The following is a 22,218-nucleotide window of genomic DNA, read 5'->3' on the forward strand; positions in this document are numbered from 1 at the left end:
TTCATAAGATCAACAGTGACACCATGCTTATAAACAACAAACATTCAACCGATAGAAACAAAGCGCCAAATTAAAAAATACTTGCATATACTGCACGCTAGTATAAAGGAAGTTAAAACTAATATACAACATATGTTCACTCAGACTAAGGTCTAATAATTTAATTTGTATTTTGGTTGGAGGAGGGGGGATAACGGATGACAATTTTTTTCCTGCATTTTTGGGCCACATTGCTAGTTCTGCCTTTTTCAAATTCCATCATAGCAACAACCGCCTCCACCCCAACGCACACACCCCCTCTCGAAAAGAAACGACTGGTACCTCCTTAAATAATCAATAGGTACACTTCTGTTAATTTTTCAAATACCCGTAAAGTTGTTACGTGATGTCATAGAAAATACTTAAAATTAAATCATCAATAAACGACAATAATGACATGAACATGATGAATGATAGAACATTCAGTATTATAAATTAAATAACATATAAGGGGTGATAGAGCAGATTGGTACCCCTCGAAAAAGCATTCGCCGCGGTTGACAATGTTTTATTGGGGTATCAACCTGCTACATCAACCTCTCAGCTATGTGTTATTTATATAATATCTATATTTATTGCAGGGTTTGTTATTTGTGCTGTACGAATGACATACACTGTGTCCTCGTGCCTGTAGTATATAACCTTATATTTTTACAGTTAAAGTTGGGTGATTGTTCGAGAATTGTATACAATTTCTGTTATACGAATGTCTTTTTTCTTTTACGTTTAGTTTATAGTAATGTTGTCATTTGTTGGGAGTTCGCTCATTAGCAAACAAACCTCATCCTCTCATTTTTATATAATCAGACCAAAACACAGTATATGGTTATATACAACTATATCAGATACATTTATGAAACACTACATGTTATAAATGAGTCAATTGGTATGAAACAATGATAAACACTCACATCTACCGAGGGTACATAATTCGTAGTGTTTTGAATGAGTATAAAACATTTTGATCAGTTAATGAAGTGTCCACCAGTTGAAAAGTCAACTTTAGTAGGTGTGTACAGTCCAAATTGTTTGAGAGTCATGGACTTGGTTTTATCAGCAGAGAGAGAAATAGGCCTTTTATTAGTTAAAGATATAGTACGTTTCCATGGTCAGTTTGTAACGATCCCAAATACAACAGACACATTTTTCGAAGGTAGACTTACCTTCCCTTGATGCTTAAGAAAGCATTTTCGAATCCAGTTATACATGATGTATTTAGATTTTTGTCATTTTTTCTAATATAAAACGGTGTTTAAAATAGCAACATTTAATACACACAACTGCTATATTGTATTTCACGAAAACTTGCCTAACAATGCATGAGTGTATTTTTATTTTATGTAAACAAACAAATAAATCATCACAACCCATGCGTGATTCAATAGCATCTGAAGTGACGTATATGGGACGTTTATATTTCTTGCTATTAAATGTAGTTGTAGGTTCTATTTTAAATATTTAGAAAAAGAAGTTATTAATAAATTTGATAGGCCTGATACATGCACACAAAAGCACGTTTGTCTTGCCAAAAAAGTATATTTATTTTCTATTTCAAATAATGACATCTGGTATTTGAATCTTCATCCACAAACAGTAGAGTCGTGGCAGGTTTGGCCTGAAAAAGAATAATATATTCGTGAACCTTCTTTTTTAAGCACAATTTTTAAGACATGCAAATTAAAGGAAATAAGGATATAATGATACACTCTCTAGTGATATAAAAGCCGAAAGGCCTTTAAATGTCCAAAAACTCTCTTACAAATTCTCATGACAGGGATAATTATCAATCGGTAAATATTCAAAGCAGCCAACTTTACTCTGTACAATCACTGTGTATCAGTAAACCAATTGGTGGTTGCAACCGTCCACATTACTGTTTCAGTAAACCCATTTGTAATGATGATCGTAAAAAAACTTGGTTTGGGTCAACCAACTGGTGATTTCGACCGTAAATACAGCTTGTATAGTGATGATGTAATGCGTTTATTCTCATCATGTTGCTTTAATTGTTTTGATATTATCTCCATGAGTCCGTCCCAGTCGAATGCTAGAATTTAGAACATTCACGACCGTAATGTATCAATTATTCTATGCAAATATCAATTGGAAAATAGAGGGAAGAGAGTATTTTTCAATAAGAAATTTATCGTTGTTGTTAAAGGTTGAATTTCTGTAAGTATTGACAATCCAATTTCCCATAGGAACTCCTTTTACGGCTTAAACTGTACCACTTTTACTATGAAGTTTTATATAAAATCTTATACTAGAATTGAAAGTTTATTTGCACTACAATTTTTTTTCAAAGGTCGAAATATAGGGCTGTGCGGCACATTTTGTCATTTCGATGTCTTCTATGGCTAACTTTTTAAAGGGAGGTTTTCTCGGTGTTGAAGGATGTACGTTCAGATATTCTAGGGGAAAGTATTCTAAAACAAATCTAACTAAAAGGTTAGCAATATCAGAAAAAAATTTCAGAGTTAGACACATAGGAGGGGTAAAGGATACATATGTGATATTAGTAGAATGACATATTTATATACAAGTTTTTATCCATAAGCAAGCCTTTAGCAAAACCAAATTTAAATTTATTCTTAGTGTACTATTTTTCAAATATTTGTCACGGGTTATGTTCCTCTCATATATTTTATGATGGTATAGTACATGTAATACTTAACACATAACAGGAGGGATTATGGTTAATATTCATATGATGAAGACCTAATCTTTCAATCAGTTTAATTGAGGTATGGAGCTAGCAGATCAGTAACTAATAGTAGTCTTTTGTTATTTATGTATTATTTTCATTTAGAGTATTTTTTTTTTTGTTACCTTTTCTGACATCGAACTCGGATCTCTCTTCAACTGAGTTTAACTATGTGATGTGTTGTGCGTTTGTTTTTTCTACAATGGCTAGGGGTAAAGACGGAGGAATACATGTTTAAACCCGCCGAATTTTTGCGTCTGTCCCAACATGCCCAAGGCAAGAAGGGGCCTCTATTCTTTGTTAGTCTTGTATGACTTTTAGTTTTAGTTTCTTGTGTATAATTCGGAGTTCAGTATGACGTCCATTATCACTGAACTAGTAAACTTTTTATGGTCCAGCTGAAGGACGCTTCCGGGTGCTAGTTTTTCTGGCTGCTCTACGGTTGGGTTGTAAACTCGTTGACATATTCCCCATTTCTATTCTCAATTTTATTAATTTAAAATAATACTTTTACCGTTGTTAATATTTTTTGGTGATATCCATTTGACGTGGAACTGTACTTATACATCCCTTCATTGTGTTGTATGCATTATATGTCATGTTACCTTGTCCGTTTGACTTATTGTGTTTCTGTGATACACATGGCGTTATTGTTTTGTTCTAATTTTTGTATTCTGTTCTTTCATATTTGCGAATGCTTTGCCTAAATTCCCTGTTGTGTTTTTTTATATAAATAATGACGTGGCTCTGTTTTTAGAAGAAATACACAAAGAACCTATAGAAAAGCGACAAGAAGTGAATTTAAACTTCTAATTTATATTCTGCAGAGACTAGGCAAAACGAACTATAGGGTATATTGTTTTAGTATTTTGAACGATATTTCTTTATAATAGTTATCAAAGGTACCAGAATTATAATTTAGTACGCCAATTAGTTTAATTTAATTTTTCCTGTGTGACGTTTACATTCTGACGTTATCGTTACGATAACGCACGATTCAATGTTATGGCAATGTTGATCTGGCAATTCGATTTGCTTGCCAAAAACCTTTTAATCGTGTATGGGTGTATTTGGCATACATAAATAAAATTCAAAAAATAAGAAAGCAATGAAGGAGGTTGTTACATTTAATATTTGTGTTTTTTGTGCATCTTTGTTAAATATGTGTCTGTTTTTATTGGTATACAGATACTTGTGGAACTTGTACAGTTTGTCATTATTGTTTTTGATATTTTCGTATTCTCATCTTTCATTTTGTCCTGGGCTTGGTCTATATTCCTTTTTACCAATGTGTTTTGCTCGTCTTTCATTTTAGCTATGTGCTTTGGGTATATGCCTTTGTATGTTTCTTCGTTATATATATGACGTGGCTCTGTACTTATACATCTCTTGTTGTGTTATTGTATTATGGTAATTGTGTGTATTCTCGTCATTATTTTTACTTAGTTAGTGATTTTTCTATAGGCCATTTTGTGTTTCTTTGTTACATCCTTGTTTTTGTAGTGCTTAGGATTATAACACGATGTTGACTGCTTTTATTAGGTCTTTCCACTTTTCTGTGGAAAGACCTATTGTTTTTCTTCTGATTATTATTTTTTTTTTTTTTTCTTCCGCCTAATTTTGTTCTTGCGATAAACACTTGTTTCGCAATATGTCGCTTAGATATTTGGTATATGATATCGAACAGTTTATGCACTTTTGAAATTTACCCTGCGTAAACGAATACTTTTCTTTGTAGGAGTTATCTCCCCAAACACTGTTTTCCTTGTTAGCGCATCTCCTTCGCAACCGTAAAAGATTATGACAAATTTATTTTACAAAATTGCTCGTTATATCCTTCACATGATTTGTCCTATTTTTACCGAAGCGATATGACCGCTCCATATGAGAGTTATTTCCCCTTATGCATCTGATATAAGTGATATGAATTTCTATCTTATAAATCATAAGTGATAGAGACCTAGGATCTTTTGATTTGAGGTCCTTGGTCCCCAAAAATGAAAATTAGGTCAAGGTCAAAGGTCAAGGTCACATTCTAATATTTGAATTTGGCTTATTTTCACTTATATCCAAAGACTGTATAAGATATCAACAAATTATTTTTACTAAATTGTTAGTTGCGACATGTCGTAAGATGTCAATTTTGATTGCAAGCGTACGTTGAATGTAAAAGGGAGTTTTCTCCCCTCTTGTATTTAAAAATACGCGTTTGGTGATATAACTCATTAACTAAATATAATAAAGACCTATGGTCTTTTGATTTTAGGTCCTTGGTTTATGACCTTGAAACTGATCTCAAGGTCATAGCTTAATTTGACGTTCTAGATTTTGACCTTTGCTTTTATTCTATATGTATACATGATAAAGATACACAACTTTTAGAAAAAGATATCAAACCATTTAACCTTGTAAAAAACAACCGGAAGTGACCTTTTGTAAACCGGAAATAGCTATTTTTTTTGTACTTTTTAATATAAAAGTATATAGAACCAGATATTTTTGGAATCAGTGTCAAGTAAATATTCAAATATAATCGGAAGTAACATTTTTCAAACCGGAAGTAACAAATTATCTCCCTTATTTAAAAAAAAATGTATGGAAACAATATATTTTTGGAATCAGCTTACTAGGAGCTATCATTTGACGATTGAAATGACATTTTAAACTTAGTTTCACAACTTTTCATATCAAAATACATTGTTTTGATGGAAAGACCTTCAATTGTTCTCTGAACAATTGGTTTTTAATTTAACCTATTTTGCTTGTTTGTTTTGTTCATGCATCGTTGTCAATATAAAGAAAGGAGTATGGCCACGAAGTGCCTATATTGGCCCTGTGAAATGACAAAAAAATAAATATAAACAAGGTGGATCCATTATAGTTAAAACATATCTACTAATATCGTTGTTTGTTATTTTTTTAAAAATCATATTTTCATGACGTCACTAATGTGACGTAACCCCCGAAATCGAACCGGAACGCTCAAAACATCAAAATTTTCGAAGAATTTCACACTTCTTGGTTAAATTTCGCATTGGCCACAGGCCTCGACCAAAGTAGTTCTAATCTCATTTTAATTGTTTAACACTTTGAAATCGTTTGCAACATTTATTAGCGTGGTCGAGGCCTGTGGCCACATCGAAAAATAAACTTTTGCAAACAAGCAAATCCGGATTCAACACTGTTATTTCCGATGTACGATAGATTTTGTGGCGAAATGTCTCATGAATCTATCACGAACTTAATATATTAAAATAGAAACAATTTTTATAGTTCATCTTCTTTTTATAATATTTTGAATACATTCTATCATATTTCGTTTTTTTGTGTGTGTATTGGAATTACATTGCGCATGTTTGTTGCACTTACCAACAGAAATATGGATGAAATTAAGGCAGTTTTGCCGGACGGTGACATATATTCGGCAATTTTTGTTTTCTCTGACATATACTGTAGACCATTATGTGAATCTTTTCTTGCAACCGAAGCATGCTTTTCTTGGAGATTACATATTGAGGTAAGTCAAAATTAATTTATAGATTTAAATAACAAACAAAATTGGAATAACAAGTTCCGTAGCTTCGTCAACTGCCGACGGAGATTTTTTTCCCGTAGTTACAACGTGTTTTTTTTTTTTATTGAAACATTGTTGTGGAAAATAAAATGACTAGTAGATAATAAATTAATTAAGAGTTCATTGTGAACAACGTTATTTTAACACTTAAAAGGGATTTTGAAATGTTATGTTTACGATTGGTCGGCTTTGCTATAAAAAAAAAATGGGGCAGCTTTTAATTAAGGCAGAATTTATTCTACGAAAACCGTCTTAAAAAGATCCTAATAACTAAGCTGAAGCAGTAATATATCTTTACTCATGTATGTTCAACAAAAACAAACAAAAGCAGACGACTAGCTTCAGTCCGACTTAAAATTTATATACCACTTGTTTTCCTTCTTTGAAGTGTACGAAGACGTGGTGTAATGGTTAAAGCGTTGCTTTTTGAGAGTGGCATTACAAAGCTTGTAAGGGTTCGCGGCCCACTAGTATAAAAAAAAAATTTTTTCTTCTTTTTTTTTGTATAATATCATTAAACCTAATTCATTACTTTCATTCCTGTGATTGTTTGAATAGATGCACTGATATTTTTTTTATTTTCTAGTCTTACTGATTAATTGATAACATTATTTTGAAACGTTTCTATTCGGCATTTCATTTTTTTTAAAAGAAATTGTTATCCAACAAATTATTTTTATATAGAACTTGCCTTTCTGATGAGTAATAGAAATTAAACTAGTTAAGATACCTGCATATTCAGTCCCCCATAAATTATCAAATATGATATGATCTATAAATACTGTTTGAAGTGTGACTACTAGTGTTGGTGAGTTAGGACTGGGAACTAAATTATTTTATTACACATTGTCTGTTGAAGTTTCATTCCTGAACATATATGTTTATACACAATAATTAAAAATAAGATGTGTTATAAAATTGTTGCTCTGTTAAATATTGTTGGGTTGCTGTTCATTATCACATGCATCAAATCTCCTGTTCTAAACTGCAATCGTGGTTCGCGTACTAAGATTCATTTCTTTATTTCACTTCAGAATGCCTGGAAGCGGTCCAAAGTATTACCCGTGCGTTCTATGCAATAAAAGGACTAAATCACATGAAAGAAGATCAATCAATAAATCTGTAGCAAAGTATTTGAAGAAGAATTTTTTGATAACATATAAACAAGAAGACAAAATATGCAATATGTGTAGGCACAAATACTATGTTCAAGAAACCAGACAATCCTCTGTTGTACAGCATATATTATCTGACGATGAAGAGTATGCTCCACCAGCAAAACGTAGATCTACTGTTTTATCCAGTCCACCATCAGTATCTCTTTCAATACCTTCTACATCAAAAAGCCATTCATACTGTTTCATATGCAAAAAGCCTGTAGCCAAGTTAATTGTTGTTTCATCACAAGCAAGATTTTCTGCATTTCTTAAAAAAGAGGTTATAATTCCTGCAGGGTGTCCAGGATATTTGAAAGGGGGGCGTAGAATAAAATATTTCGGCGAGCGAAGCGAGGCGAAAATTTTTTTGGACCTTTTTTGGCTTAAAAACATAAAATAATAGAGAATTGCACTAATGTAACGGTTCCTGACTTGGAGCATGTATATTTTATAGTTAAAGTGTCAGGGTGTGACATTTTTTATGCCGAGTTTTCTTCATTAATTGTCTATGGTACATATCAAAATGATTGGATGGATCTTAACAGCAGTAGACCAATAACGAGAAATTCTAAACTCAAGGGTATAAGGAGTAACTTAACATTTCAATACCTAGGCCAGGATTTTATGAACGAGAGGCGTGATTACGGTTGAGGGTCCATGGGGAAGCTCAGAAGCTCCTGAATTTTAACAATTTAGCATCAAATTATGAAGTAATCCCTCTATTTTTGATTAAGTTCGGGTTTTAAATTCATGTATTATACTGATTTACTTACCGTTTTGGTTGTTTAAAAAAGGTGTCCAAGACACCTTGATACGATTTTAAGATCTTTTGACGTTTTGTTTTTGACATCGACATCTTTGCGAATTCTTTATCACATCAACAACAATGGATACTAATCGCAGAGTCGAACACGCCGGACTCCGAGAAACGAAATTTTACGGTTGATGATGACCCATCAAATTGGGTAAATATAAAAAGAAATCAGAGTATGTGTTTAATTAATGAATATGATAAATTGCCATCATTCAATACAATACTAGCAGATTATAGCCTTTTTAAATTAAAATCTGGAATTTCAAATAAAGTGGTATCTACCATTTTCAACATATCAAGATCAAGTTTACGCCGAGCCATTTCATGTGTCAGACAAGTTTTAGTTAAGAATTTCGTACCTGAAAATTTGGGTTTTAAACACATTAGCCATGATGATGTCGTTAATCTGCACACACGACCACTAGCTCAGACTTTATTTGGGGATGGAACAAACACACAGGCTATCTTAGTGCTTGATGGCACCTATATGTATATCCAAAAAAGTGGAAACTTTCATTTTCAAAGACGGTCATATAGTTTACACAAGGGACGACCGCTTGTTAAACCAATGGTAGTTGTTACTACTACAGGGTACTTTGTGACTGTTTTGGGACCATACTTGGCCGACTGCAAAAATAATGATGCGGCAATCCTCAAACATATGTTTAACACAAATGTAGAAGATATCAAAGAATGGGTACAAGACGATGATATATTTGTCGTTGACAGAGGATTCAGGGACTCATTGGAGCTTCTTGATGATTTGGGGATAAAGGCACAGATGCCAAGCTTTTTAACGAAAGGCCAAAAACAAATGACAACAGATGAAGCCAATGCAAGCAGATTAGTTACTAAGGTTTGTACCCCTACAGCCAAAATACTGTAGTATGATTCTCAAAACTAATTTTGAAACTGCGTCACTTTATATAGTATCATGTTAAGATATTTTTATCGCTACATAGAAAATGCTCTTATTCATACGAAGCACACCCAACTCAACATATGCCCATTGTTACTGCTTAGACTATGACTATTGTGCCACTAATAAGAATAAAGAAAAGTAACTTATAGGACTGCATATTTTTTTGTTTTCCCCTATGAATAGTTTTTTACACATAAATATCAATTAAACAAACCAAATCGATAAAAAGGTAGCACACCTTCCATAAACGTTTTATATTCTGCACACGTGATGGTATTGTTGTTACTGTTCGCAAAAATGACAATGTATATAACATAATTGACATTGACAAACATAGTTTTAATTGCAACCGATTATAAATTTCAGACCTTATGTTTAGAGCTTTTTTTCTAATGCATGTAGGTCAAAGGTTTGGTTGGATTTCTTGCTTTTATCGTCTAAATGTTTTATTCAAGCATCCAATAGATTATATAAACTAAAACTATGTATTAATTGCAATTGTAAAACTTTATTACAATGTTTGAGCAAACAGTTATATAAACACAGCAAGCAAGCCAACCAAACCTTTAACCTACATGCTGTAGGAAAATAGCCCTAAATTACTATTTTTCTCATTCTAGGTCGGTTGGGTAGTAGAATCTGCTAATGCAAGAATCAAGAGATGTTTTACCAAATAAACAAGTTTCATATATATCGGAGATTATGTTTGCATTGTATGTGGAATATCAAATAAATATTTGCCGCCGTTGTCTCCAGGTAAACATTCTCACTAAGATACATGTATAACTGTAATAAGTATATGTATATCATCAAATCATAAAAAGTGATCAAATCGCATTTGCGATATTTTAAAAACATATTGTTTTTTTCACTAGGAAATTCGCACTGTCAGAGCTGTCATTTTCCACTTGTTTTTTTTAATAAAATGTACAAAGAAAAAAAACTTTCTCTAAAAAGTATTAATCACTTTTCCCTAACTATTCATTAGAAAGCAAATTAACCAAACAAACAATCTAAACAAAATCTATAAGACAAATGATAAATAATACCACATGATAATATAAAACATTAATTATTATTGTTCTTTTGCATATAGATATAGGAAGATGTGGTATGGGTGCTAAATAGACAACTCTCCATACTGCGACTAAGAGTTGGTAATTTTTGTGTCATTTGGTAAACTTGTAAATAGTTGTCTCATTGGAAATCACACCACACTTTTTTTATATTTGATTAAAAAATTGTGAAACTATTTACTTGTATTATAATTGAAATTTTCCTGTTTAAAAAGGATGTGCCAATGAAGAAGCACTGGCTGCAAAAATGCTCTATCTGTCGAAAAGAGTAAATACACTGAAACAGAGGGTAGAAGAAGAAAATTTGGAGAGGCGTAAGACAATTTGGAAAGAGCCAGATAATCATACTTTAGACGATTTTCCAGTTCTTGATGAAGAAGATCTTAGAAACATAACGTGCGGTGTCTATCAACTAAAACTTAGCACTAGCTACATTCAGGAACACTTAGAAGGCAATTGTCAAATTCTTATACATAAGGAGGATGAACATTTGATACGCGTGAAACTTCAGAGCCGTCATGTTTCTTCAAAAACATACATCTTGTGGATAGAATACACATCTGCTGAAATTACCGCATGGTACTGTAAATGCAGAGCAGGAGCACGTGTTGTGGGAGTATGTGCCCATATTGCATCAATACTCTGGTATCTTGGTTATGCAAGGCATAATCAGGATATATCTTATGGAGTCCAGAATTGGGGAGCATATCTAGAAGATGCAGCATCAATTCCACAAGCCGTAGACGAAAGTGACAGTGAGGAGAGTGTTGTTGAAGAATAGAATGTTGTATCAATCCTTGTTAGGTTTCTGTCTCCTTGACTTTATCTTAGTATTCCACTTGCTAATGTATTTGAACATGGTGAACTCTATTTGAATATATTGTAATGTTGTTGTTTTTTTTCAACTAAGCAAACTTTTTAAAAAGTTTTGAAGTAATTTATTGTTGAATATAAAATATTCATCAGACATTTCAATGAAACAAAATATAGACAAAATAATAGATTGAGTATACCGATTGTAGTTATTTATAGTTTTCAATAATACATAACTTTATTGACACAGCTTACATTTATACGTTAATATAATTTATATCATTTCAATCAACTCTATAGTTAACAAGTAAATCCGTAAATGAACTTATCCGCTTTTGAAAACTAAGAGTGAGCATTTTGTCAATTCTTTTTTTAAACCTTTAAAAAAAAAATATTATAAAGATAAAAATAAACCTTTGGGAAAATATGAAACGTATCCATTGAATAATTGAAGTATATTCTTATTAGTTTTAGAGTTGTACATTGTACATATTTTCACGCACTTAAGGTACAATTAGAGATAGTATAAATTATAAATATTTTGTGTGTCAGTAGTCGTTGGTGTATAAATAGCAGTGTTGAATGAAATTGTCGTTCATACTTTTTTTTATTCTGAAGGCTGATTTAAGAGTAGGCATGTAAATCCTTCAGAACGAGCGTGGTGCTTATGAGTGCACGTGTGGTACATTTGTATCGTATGTGTTATATGATTATATCATATGGAATTATATGTATTGTCTATACGAATTGTTTTCATTATTCATTTTTTTCCAGGAAATAAAATGTTTTGAGTTTCATCGAAATCACGGGTTTTATATTCATATTAATGTAAGGGATGATATGGCATGATTTCCAATGAGACAACAATCGTAAAACATTTTTAAAGATTTTAAATCGGCTGTACTCCGCTCGCCAAGATATTTTGAAGCTTTTAATGAATGTGCCTTCTGCCAAATATAACACTAATATGCCTTAATGTGTTCGGAAACTATATATAACTTTGAATTTAATCTATGCTATAGAATTTTGTTTGTCTGCAATTTCTATTTCGTGAATATCAAAGCCGAAAACGAGTTTTCGGTGCAATTGTACTTAATGTAATTGGAGCATTGTTTGCCACTTTAATCTGTCCGACTTTTAGTAAGTTTCTGTTAAGATATATATAAAGAACGAACTATGTGTATGAGATTCAGGAAATACTTTGCAAAATAATACTTGTGGTGAAATGATTATATTAGTATCAGAACGTCAAGAAAAACAATTTTGACATTACGCACAAATTGTTGAAATAGGATTTCACCATGGTCTTTTCTGACGTTCAGGAAAATTATACAGACAGAGTTACAAGTCTGATGGTTATCAATTTATAAACTACCCTAGTAAGGGATCATTCTGGAGTAATTTAGTCAATTTCCGAGACAGGGCCATTTTTGACCCTTCGTGGCCCTACTCCTTTGTTGCGAATGTTATACAAGTGAGAGGTTTGCCTCTCTATAAAACCAGGTTTAATCCACCATTTCTATATGCGAAAAAGTCTTTACCAAGTCAGAAATATGACAGTTGTTATCCATTTGCTTGATATGTTTCAGCTTTTGATTTTATCATTTGATTAAGGACATTCCGTTTTGAATATACCTCGAAGTTCAGTATTTTTGTGATTTTACTTTTTGCTATACATGTAAAGACTTAAAGGGAAATATACACATCGGTATCGGCGACGCTATAGTGTCGTAAATGTATTATGACGTCACCGTTTTCGAGTCCGTCGTATGGTTTGCTAATTTATAAAATAGCGAGCCACTCGAAGGGACGTTCCACTAAAGCAGGAGTTATGATAATGAACATGTCATTTTTTTACAACTGTTATAATTAAATTAAAAATTCGTGTCCAAAAAAGCGGGTCTGATTGTATTAGGGTTAACGGAATACAGAATAATGGGCTATTAGTGCAAGAGAATAGGCAAAGAAAAAAGATTAGAGGATGATGAAGTGCTTAAATACAACGAATAAAAAAATATTTGTAACATAAAGTAAATATCAATAAATGAATGAACCTTTATCCAGATTATTATGATATCAGAACATAGTAATACAAAACACATAATCATCATGCATAATCAATATTAAGAACGTTGGAAATTCAAAGCATATTCAATATAATTTAGTACCCTCTCGGACCCTTTTCTTGATAACGAAGTCGGCGACATATACTCTTTGGCAGCGTAGGGTTTAGGGTTTTTCAGGGGAATATTGTGAAAAGGAACAATGAGTTCCGATTTTCAGTTTTCTCAGATCACATATATGAAACGTCATAAAAAGGGGGGACGAGAGATATTACTATACTCTTCTATACTACAAATATGAATAATTAATCAAAAATCTCATGTCATATTTGTATTTATTCGGCTCAGCCTGTCGGGTTAATACAATTCAGGGTCAAAACTAGTATGTTCTTGATCTGAATACTAGTATGCATTAAACTTGCCACTGGACGAAATTATCGGTGAAGTGCTATTTCAAATCGGTATTTATTTCACATGCGACTACAGAACTGATCCAAGTGTCGTCCATCTTACCCACGTGTTTTTTTTTTACATCTAACGCCTCTGTTGTTTTTTTTGGAGGGGGGATAGGGGGAGGGAGGGGGACATGAAAACGAGTGATTCGTAGAGTAATCATATTTATTGAAATATTAAACGTTAATAAAATAACGCTAAACGATAATCATTCAAAATTTTACATCGGTTGCTGGTTGTCGAACTCAAAGAAAATATAGAACCGTATTATATTGTACATGATATTCAATCTTTCTGCAATGCTGTGTTCAGGCTAACATAGTTTGGGCACCAAAAAAAATCCTATTTTGTAGTATTTCTTCAAACTGCCGTTAGCGAACTATAGGACCAGCAAGTTAAAATAAGGCCGCTAGATGTCAAATAATATTGGAAAGTCAAACACTATGTCTAGTGATATATTTTTGTACTACTGATAATCAACAACAACAAATCCACAATAAAAAATGCTTCGCTGAGCGCATCCTGATACACCCACAGAGGTTAAATAATTGGGCCACGGCTAGACACAATATTCAAGCTTGACACTGTCTGAATTTTGGTGTAATCAAATTCTTTACATAAAAAAGGTTTCTGACACAAAATAAATGTGGTCGAAGGTCTTAAAAAACTATTTTATAATGCTGTGCGATTGGAAATGTCTTCTTGGTATACATGTAGTTTGAAAAATTAGAAATTTCAAAAATATGCATAAAGAAACATGAACCCCCCTTTCCCACCCCTCTTAGAGTAATAACCCCCTAACTCAATCCCCGCCTCCTATTCGTGGTATGGAACCTTGTAGTACAATTTAAAATAGATCCATACACTTATGCACAAGTTATTTTAAATAGTAAAACTAGTAAAATGCTTGTTTGTTGGCCCTTATTCCTGAACGTTTGGAGCAATAACATGTACTCCAAAGCTTTCGTTTGTGATATAAAACAATATGTACAATTTTAGAGAGCTCATACTTCTCAATTGTATATGAGAAATTTCTGAAAATCAAAATGGAATTTACATCTATAGATTTAAACAACTAACTAAAGTTTCATGAGAACTGTCGAAAACATTATTGAATTATTGTCTGAAAACTGGACCCCTTTTTCAATGAATAAAACCCCATATCTCAGAAACGTAAAATCGGATATCTATAACATTTTAAAGGGAGCTTAAACAATTCCCCAAATTTTAATGACAATACCATAATACATGTGCGTCCCATAGAGGGCGCACACAAAATTTACACGTACTACACATTTGGTATTTAAAGTATTCATCAAGAGAATTGTTCAACACACACACACACACACCTACATATATTTATGTAGGGTTACATGTTCGACAGAGTACTACTAAACTGTAATCAACACATTAATGGTCCGTCTGGTGAAAGAATATTCCACTTATATAGACAATTTTTTTGTGCTGGTGTTTATGTGATATTTGCCAATGAAAGTTTTGCAAATTTCAAGAAAAGAATGAAAAAAAAACCTAAAAAAATTCTTAAACTTGTTCAGATGTAGGTTCGTGTTCAGATCACACAATGTGATTACTTGCCTGTCAATAGTGAGATTGTCGGAATCCGACGATGACTGAAAAGGACAACCAGTTTTTTTAAATACAAAAGTAGCTGTTTAACTCTTGATTATTTAGGTATGTTATACATTATTAAAAAATTTGTTAATATGATATAGCAGAGAGTGCTACAATTGGCACACACATTCCATCAGTTATTTTCAAATTAACTATCATTACTCAGTATTGGCAAAATAAAGTACATATACCGTTATAAAAGACAAATGAGTAAAAAAAAAATCTACATTGAAAAAAAGAGGTGCATAAAGAGTAAATAGAAACTGCAATCTTACTCTTAATTTCATCGGAGCTCCAAATGTAAACTCTTTCCAGAATTTTGAATCTATCTAACAGTATACACAATGTACCTCGGAAGTTGCTAAGTGTAACTTAATTGAGCTTAGACTCACTATTACTGAAAGTCGAACTTAATTTTGTTCGATTATTGAGCGTTGGGTTATTACGGAAATGGTAACTAGTTTCAAATTTCTTGCAAAAATTGTGTCATTAATGTCTGTTTTTGAAGTTCTGAGTTTGTGGATTTTTACGCATGACATTTCAGGTTTTATCTTCCCGGTGTGAATGGACAAATCAGTGAATTTATTCTGTTTGTAGTCTAAATGGCTCGTTTACTTTTCAGTCATGATACCTACAGTCTTCCGAAGTAGAAGATTCTTAATCTACAAGCCGTAGATCATTTCTTTAATACGGCATGAATATCAATGAATAACCGAAAAACCTTAAAAATGTTATTATATTTTGTAGTGAAAAGTTTTCATTCATTCCAATAGATACAAGCAGGTCAAGAAATGCTCCAATGCTAGCAACGTCCTTCGTTACGTTAGTTATTGTTCCCGCCAAAAATCGATATTAAATTTATTTCCGTTTCAGCGGATTTAAAACATCGATGACCCCCTATTTCTGTTTATCAGGGGGTACAATCAAAATCACGTGATGGATATACACACACCGGAAGTAACAGTCGAGCAGACCGCTTGAAAGGTAAGTAGTCGTATTTACTTGTTTATATCAATAAAATTTAATAAATAAGGTAGTGCACCGAATGTAGGATACTATCTAGTTTTGAAATACACAATTATTCTTTCTGGAACGCGTGCAGTTAATGCGAACACTTCGACACAGTTCCACAATTTCACCGTCGAAGTGTTTGCAATAACTGCACGCTTTCTAGCAAAAACAATTGTGTATTTTAAAACTACATACTATCCGACATTCGGTGTGCCAACTTATTAATCAAAATTTAATTGATATAAACAAGAAAATGCAACTACTAACTTTTCAAGCGGCGAGTTCGACTGTAACTTCCTGTGTGTGTATATCTATCACGTGATTTTGATTGTACCCCTTGTTTATGCTTTTAAAATCTCCAACGAAGCTGCAACTTATGCAGAAGTATGAAGGAAAACACATTAAAATATTTTATTTTTTTAAGAAAAATCTATTATAAATAGAATTAAAAAATGGCGAGAAATGTTCAAAGGCCTTAAAAAATAAGGAAAATGGGAAAAATAAATGTGTATAAGGTAAAAGTTACAATTGACTCTTTTTGTTTTACCAGTAAAAATTCGTTTTTCAATAATTTTGCCATCAATTAGCAACTTAGAGCGATATTTCGGTATAACGCGATTCTTTATTTTTTGATGACGTCATATCTAGAAAACAAAATCCGTGACCCCAAATGTTTCCCTTCCAAAATATTGTAATAGGTGTGATATGTCTACATGCAAACTTTCAAGGAATAATTACAAGTAGTATTAAAAGTGTGATTTCCTTTAAGAACACTTACGTTTAATAACATTTTTGCAATCATCTTTGTTACAACCTGTACCGTCACAGCATGCTTTGCAGAGGACAACATCTCGTTTACCAACGGCTGCGGTGTGAGTAATTTTGAACTGTTTAAGGAGCTGATCACAGACCTGAATCATAATATATGTGATAGAAAAAAGTTGCTGTGTATTGTCCAAACTGTCATATATATGGAAGTTTTTGGTTATTGCCTTTAAAACAGTATCTTGATATATTTTTTAAAAAATACCGGAGTAGGTGATATTCTTATCTTTTTTTTTTTATTGTATTTATCTAATGTTTCGAAAAAAATATTGCTCTTTTAAAGAGTATATATATTATTTTAAATAGCTATATTTACCACCGTAACCTTGTTCATGTTAAAAACCCTTCAATAGACCCCAACAAAAAGGAGAGAATTGCTATTGATAATGTGTTTTCAATGGTTTGCAATTTCAAGAACAGGAATCTTCCCTTCGTAAATTTTACGGACGCCATGATGAGGTGGTTGATCGTTATAGAATAACCGTTTCACAAATGATATTGGATATGATCCTTACGACGTAACTACAAACCCCTTCCCTTTCATGATGTGACCTTCCGAATTAGACTATTTACTGGATTTGTTATCACATAATCAACACAACGGGTGCCACATGTGGAGCAGGATCTGCTTACCCATCCGGATTACCTGAGATCTCCCCTAGTTTTTGGTGGGGTTCGTGTTGTTTATTCTTTAGTTTTCTATGTTGTGTCATGTGTATTATTGTTTGTCTGTTTGTCATTTTCATTTTAGCCAAGGCGTTGTCAGTTTATTTTAGATTTATGATTTTGACTGTCCCTTTGGTACCTTTTGTCCCTCTTTTACATCCCTTTGTATATTTGAGTATTTGACAGGGCAAAAGTGAATGGTTTCAGTATTATAATACTATGTTTAAATCAGAATATTTGGTATGAGTGCTCATGGCACTATCCATCTAAGTAACAACGTAATAACACATTGAATCGATGTACAGCCGTAAGAACCGAACTACACACTATAAAGGGATCTAAATGATTAGTGTAAAACAATTCAAACAGGGAAGGTCTTATCTATTAAAAAAACAAAACAAAACCATAAGAGCGATACATACAAATGAAGCACACCAACAAACAACAACCACTGAACAACAATCTCCTGACTTAGGATAGGTGCAAAACAATATAGCGGGATTGAAGGAATTACCAGACACCAACTTTCAACCTCACATTAAACAGTAGTGAAACATTACAACATACAAATCACACTGTACAATATCAATTGAAATGGTTTAACTCGACCAAGACGATACCCAAAGCGCAAACACATCTTTTGACTTAATAACAACTGTCATATTCCTGACTTGGTACTGACCAGAGAATAGTTGATGAAATACAATTGTGAATGGAAATGGGGAATGTGTCAAGGACACAACAACCAGACCATAGAAAAAAAACCAGCAGAAGGTCAACAACAGGTCTTCAATGTAGCGAGAAATTCCCGCACCCGGAGGCGTCCTTCAGCTGGCCCCTAAACAAAAATATACGAGTTCAGTGATAATGAACGCCATATTAAACTCCAAATTGTACACAAGAAACTAAAATTAAAATAATACAGGACTAGCAAAGGCCAGAGGCTCCTGACTTGGGACATGCGCAAAACAGCGGCGGGGTTAAACATGTTTAAGAGATCTCAACCCTCCCCCTTACCATTACCATTCAGTTCAAGAGAAGTCAGAGTCTGATATCAGAAGATGTAACCAAAGAAAATAAACAAAATGACAATCATAAATAAATAACAACTAGAAACCATGTTTTATAGCTGGCCTAACCTCTCACTTAAGTTTCCCTCTGATGTAAAAGATGTGTTATGTATTTTACAACTAATCATTACCCTGAGTGATAAGTGGATTGTAACAGGGAACATCAGGAAGAGATTGGACTCCTGAATGATATTGTAACAAGCCAATATTTGAAATATTTATTTATGTTAAAAAAATAAAAAGTTTCCCTCTGGTATCTTTCGCCCCTCTTTTTATATGACAGTCGCATAAATCTCCATTATATGAACATTTACATCTACCTTAGCACAATAAACAATGTCATATGTAACAAAGAAACACATGTATCTTTTACGTTAGAAATATCCCCCTGAAATGCACGTATATTGACCATTTATAGATATAAATCAATCTTTATTTTATTGAAATGTTTATGCGCCTATTACGAAGCTGAAACAAAAAAGACTATAATGCATTTTTATTTTTATGTATATTATTTTTTAACTTCTTTGTAACCTTTGTATTTGCATAGTTTTATGAGAATAAACTATCTATCTGTCTGACTGATAAATGATTTTTTTTCTTCTAATACATGTTAATGTGTATCCCTCAACTTTAGTTTTTTACCCGTATTTGTTGTTTGCTAAATCGATCTGTAACTATTGATCAGCGGTGTACTACTGTTGGCTTCATTTATCTTAAATACAGTTACTTACAGTTTTTTGCTCACATCCGAGGCTATGTTTTACAGCAAAACCAAAAAACAACGTCGAAACTGTACAGACCTTAAATCATGAAAATAAAGAAACTGATTGAACATAAGGATAGACCAAACATGTGTTACTGAGTGCAGCATTTATCGTTTCAGTTACCGAAGACGAATGAAGACTCCAATCCGAAAGTCTATTATTAAACGGCAAACTTAAAAGCTCAAACACTTGCAACGAATTGAAAACTACTGTCAAAATTCTGACTTTGTTTAGGCATGTCTATAAAAATCGATACAATAATGAATACTTATTATGTCATTATTTATCTAAATTGCATTTCAAAACCTTATAGAGTATTGTTTCATCGTGGCTTCATAGCGTTAACACCCCCACTTATTTAAAAAAAAAAATAGATTATAATTTCCAAATAACAGACTATGAAAAAGATATTTTGTATTTTGCCATTATGGTTTGTATTACCCACCTCATTAGGTTGACATTGCTGCTCAACCGCACATTCCTTCGGATCGCTAACCCTGTCACAAACGCCACAAGAAACTCCCCCAACATGAGGTGCTGTAGCAAAAATTACATATTAGGTATAATGAATAAGTTTGTACCACTTAATTGTAAATAGTAAGGTAATACACAAATCAGATAACAGAGAAAAACGTTAGTAGGTACATATCTATATGTGGTCTTGCAGTATTGAGAGAGGGCTGCGGACGACAGGGTTTGCAGGTTCGTGAGAATCAATATTTTATTTTATAACGAACATACAGACGAAACAGTCGAATCATACATGAAGATTTCTTTTTCCTTTTCATATCCTTAATTCAATAGGTGAAGGCTTCATGTGATTATCTGTTCAAATTGTAGCGTCCATTTTTCAAAAGAAAGCCGGAAATCACAATAAGTATTTGAATTGGTTCTGCTTGATAATGATTTACATAAAATATTTTATAAAGCAAGCTCACAGGTGTCATTTTGTATTGTAAAAACAAAGGTATTTGGCTTTGTCATACGAAAATCTTTACTTTTTGAAAGTGTCTTATAGGTCCACTTCGAAGGCCAAAAGTTCTAAAACAGGGACGAAATATACCAGAGGGAAAATCAGACTCATATATCAGAAATACACTGACAACGCCATGGCTAAAAATAAAAAGACAAACAGACAACTAATAGTACAGAAGAAACAACATAGAGAACTTAAGACTTAGCAACACAAACCCACCAAAAACTAAGGGTGATCTCAAATGCTTCGAAAGGAATTTTCCCAACTAGAATCGGAAAAATTCTGTTACGACATGCTTTATAATGTTAAAGGCCGTTCTATTGTCTTTGTCATTTGATTTGATCTCGTCATATCACAGCTTCCCTTTTACAGCTGTACTGATCTTAACTTTGGTAGACATATTATTGATTAACAATAAAACACCTCGCTGAATGTAACCAATGCTCAACCTTGGTATAAAATAGTGACAAATATAATGCTTACCCAGATTAAACCTAAACTCATAGATCAGGTTATGAGCAAATTATTTCTTAAACATATACATGCTACAAGAGTATTTACCGGGTTTGTAATAACATGGGTACTACGACAGATGCCTAATGTTTGGCAGAATCTGCTTTCCCGCCCGATCTATGAGTGTGAATCTCCCTCTTGTTTATTTTGCTAATCTTTTGTAGGATTTTTCATATCATGTTTAGATGATTTACAAACTATATAATAAAGAGTGAATCAATCTTACCTTTTGTAGTACAAACATTTATAAAAGTAGATGTTTTCGTTCCAACACATCGGTTTTATTTGTACACCATATTTCATTTTAAACTTAAGCTTATAATGACGTTTAATATAAAAATATGAAACTAACAACATGAACAAGAATATAGATTGAATCTACATGTAGTTTATTTAATATCAATCGAAATTGCGTTTATGTTTAAACAATAGTTTAATGTATTATTTAATGAATTTGTGAAGACGAAGACCGCCGTTCTTTTAACCGAAGCTCACTGGGTGCAAGCAAATATTTGCAGTTATTTGTATTGAACACACCTTAAATGTTGCTTGTTTGAATGAGTTTTCATTTGTTTTCATTGTCTAGTTTTAAACATAACTCACCTTGATTACACAAGTAACCATTACACGGAACGTGTGTACTATTTGGTGGACTATTACAGCACATGAAACATGCCACAGTATCTCTCTTCCCAACAGCACTGGCTATCAGATTACATATTATCTGTGAAATAGATATTAGTCTAAATTAATTGTAATTTTCATTTGACGTGTTTGAGTGTCAGATATTTCCATTAAAAAAAAAAAAAAAAAAAATGGGAAATTGAGTATTTGGAATGTTCCTCTAAGTTCGGTATTATTGTTACTTTACTTTTTACAGACCAAAGTTTACGCATTAAGATGAATTGTTATTGAAATTGAACAATTCCAGAAATAATTACACTTTATATAAGAATGCCAGCTTTTGATTGGCTAATAGCCAGTGTATTTTTCGCATATTCTAACATTTTTCCTCATTTCAAACGAATCTGACTGTTTTTCACCACTGCCGGTGAATATACCTCAAATACCATGGTATTTGCCATTTTGGATATTCCTTTTTTACCCTTGCGAGCATCTCCCGCCACTTTTTTTTCGGATATG

The 22,218-nt window shown here is 32.7% G+C and overlaps 1 protein-coding gene and 1 pseudogene across 1 annotated transcript; one reads left to right on the forward strand and one right to left on the reverse strand.

The window, feature by feature from the left end:
• Window positions 1-1,551: 1,551 nt before the first annotated feature.
• Window positions 1,552-21,815, reverse strand: LOC139486409 (uncharacterized). Its single transcript, XM_071271282.1, has 5 exons — window positions 21,679-21,815; window positions 20,032-20,123; window positions 19,554-19,622; window positions 17,037-17,169; window positions 1,552-1,654 (listed from the first exon to the last, which is right to left on the reverse strand). Exons 1-5 carry the CDS (start codon window positions 21,740-21,742, stop codon window positions 1,620-1,622), a joined length of 393 nt encoding a protein of 130 aa, XP_071127383.1. The 5' UTR covers window positions 21,743-21,815; the 3' UTR covers window positions 1,552-1,619.
• Window positions 7,183-11,195, forward strand: LOC139486410 (uncharacterized; annotated as a pseudogene).
• Window positions 21,816-22,218: the final 403 nt, after the last annotated feature.

This window comes from Mytilus edulis, chromosome 8 (genome assembly GCF_963676685.1).
Source record: "Mytilus edulis chromosome 8, xbMytEdul2.2, whole genome shotgun sequence".
Taxonomy (NCBI): domain Eukaryota; kingdom Metazoa; phylum Mollusca; class Bivalvia; order Mytilida; family Mytilidae; genus Mytilus; species Mytilus edulis.